At 51.9% G+C, this 966-nt stretch overlaps 1 protein-coding gene across 1 annotated transcript in view; it reads right to left on the bottom strand.

Annotated features, from left to right (window-relative positions):
* Window positions 1-966, bottom strand: part of LOC119590657 (major facilitator superfamily domain-containing protein 6-like) — a gene marked incomplete at its 5' end in the record, with an annotated part of 22,123 nt that overhangs the window by 2,861 nt on the left and 18,296 nt on the right. The window contains 2 exon segments of the mRNA XM_037939333.1: window positions 71-163; window positions 489-928. Coding sequence (XP_037795261.1) covers window positions 71-163; window positions 489-928 — 533 coding nt within the window.

The raw sequence follows: 966 nt of genomic DNA, 5'->3' as shown, positions 1-966 counted from the left end.
GCCTATTTATTTATTCATCTTTACTGAACTCTTATCTACTTTCTCAACTTCTCACACAAACGCAAATTACCTGAAATCCGGGGTGCTGCTTCCGTAACTCATGGTATCGATGAGCCAGCCCGAGAAAGGCGTGAATACCATGCTTCCCATGTAACCCCACAACCTGGTGGAATAAGATGGATTGGCAGAGTTAGAGGAAAGCTGCGTTGTAAGGACGGATTGGGTTTTCCCAAGATGGATAAGAATTCATATCCAACTGATTGGTTATTTTTGTTCTGTGGGTTAGGACTTCTTTCGTTATGGGGATGTCCTGCCTTTTGAGTATTTAACAGGAATATTATTATAACACTAATAGAGATTCATGGGAATCAAATTACTTTTTTGGAAGATTTATGTGTATATAACGCTCTTATCAAGCACCACGTTTTCTTTCTTTAGATCAATTCAATTTCTTTTCTTTTTCGAATTTGTGAGGACGCGGCTCCTACCTCTGCAGACCGTAGTCTCCCTCGTGCCTCTTGAGTAGCGACAGCGTGGCGCCCTCGAAGAGCGTGAAGGCGGCGTTGACGGCGCCGTTGAGGAAGGTCCTGGCGAAGAGGTATGTCCAGAAGGAGAGGGCCTCGGCGCCGATGATGTCAGCGTGGTGCGGCTCACACAGGCCGGGCACCTTGACGTCGCAACCGCTCCGCCACCAAGCGTCCTCGTCCGTCGACAGGTTGCCGTTCTTCATGTCGAGCGCCGAGGTGTTGTAGTCCATCAGGATCTCCGGCAGGAGCGCCTCGGCCCCCTTGGAGAGCGGGCGGAGGGGCACGCCCGTCGGGCAGTACAGAGGGTGGTGGGTGGTGACGGCCATCAGGGAGAAGTTGCTCGTCTTCTGGATCAGGGTCAGATTGGCGGTGGCCTTGGGCTCCGCTGACCCGATGTTGATCTGGGGGAAGAGAGGTTGCCGATTACTCGCGCCTCTGG

Source organism: Penaeus monodon, chromosome 27, assembly GCF_015228065.2.
Source record: "Penaeus monodon isolate SGIC_2016 chromosome 27, NSTDA_Pmon_1, whole genome shotgun sequence".
In the NCBI taxonomy this organism is placed as follows: Eukaryota; Metazoa; Arthropoda; class Malacostraca; order Decapoda; family Penaeidae; genus Penaeus; species Penaeus monodon.
This window is presented reverse-complemented; position numbering and strand designations above follow the sequence as displayed.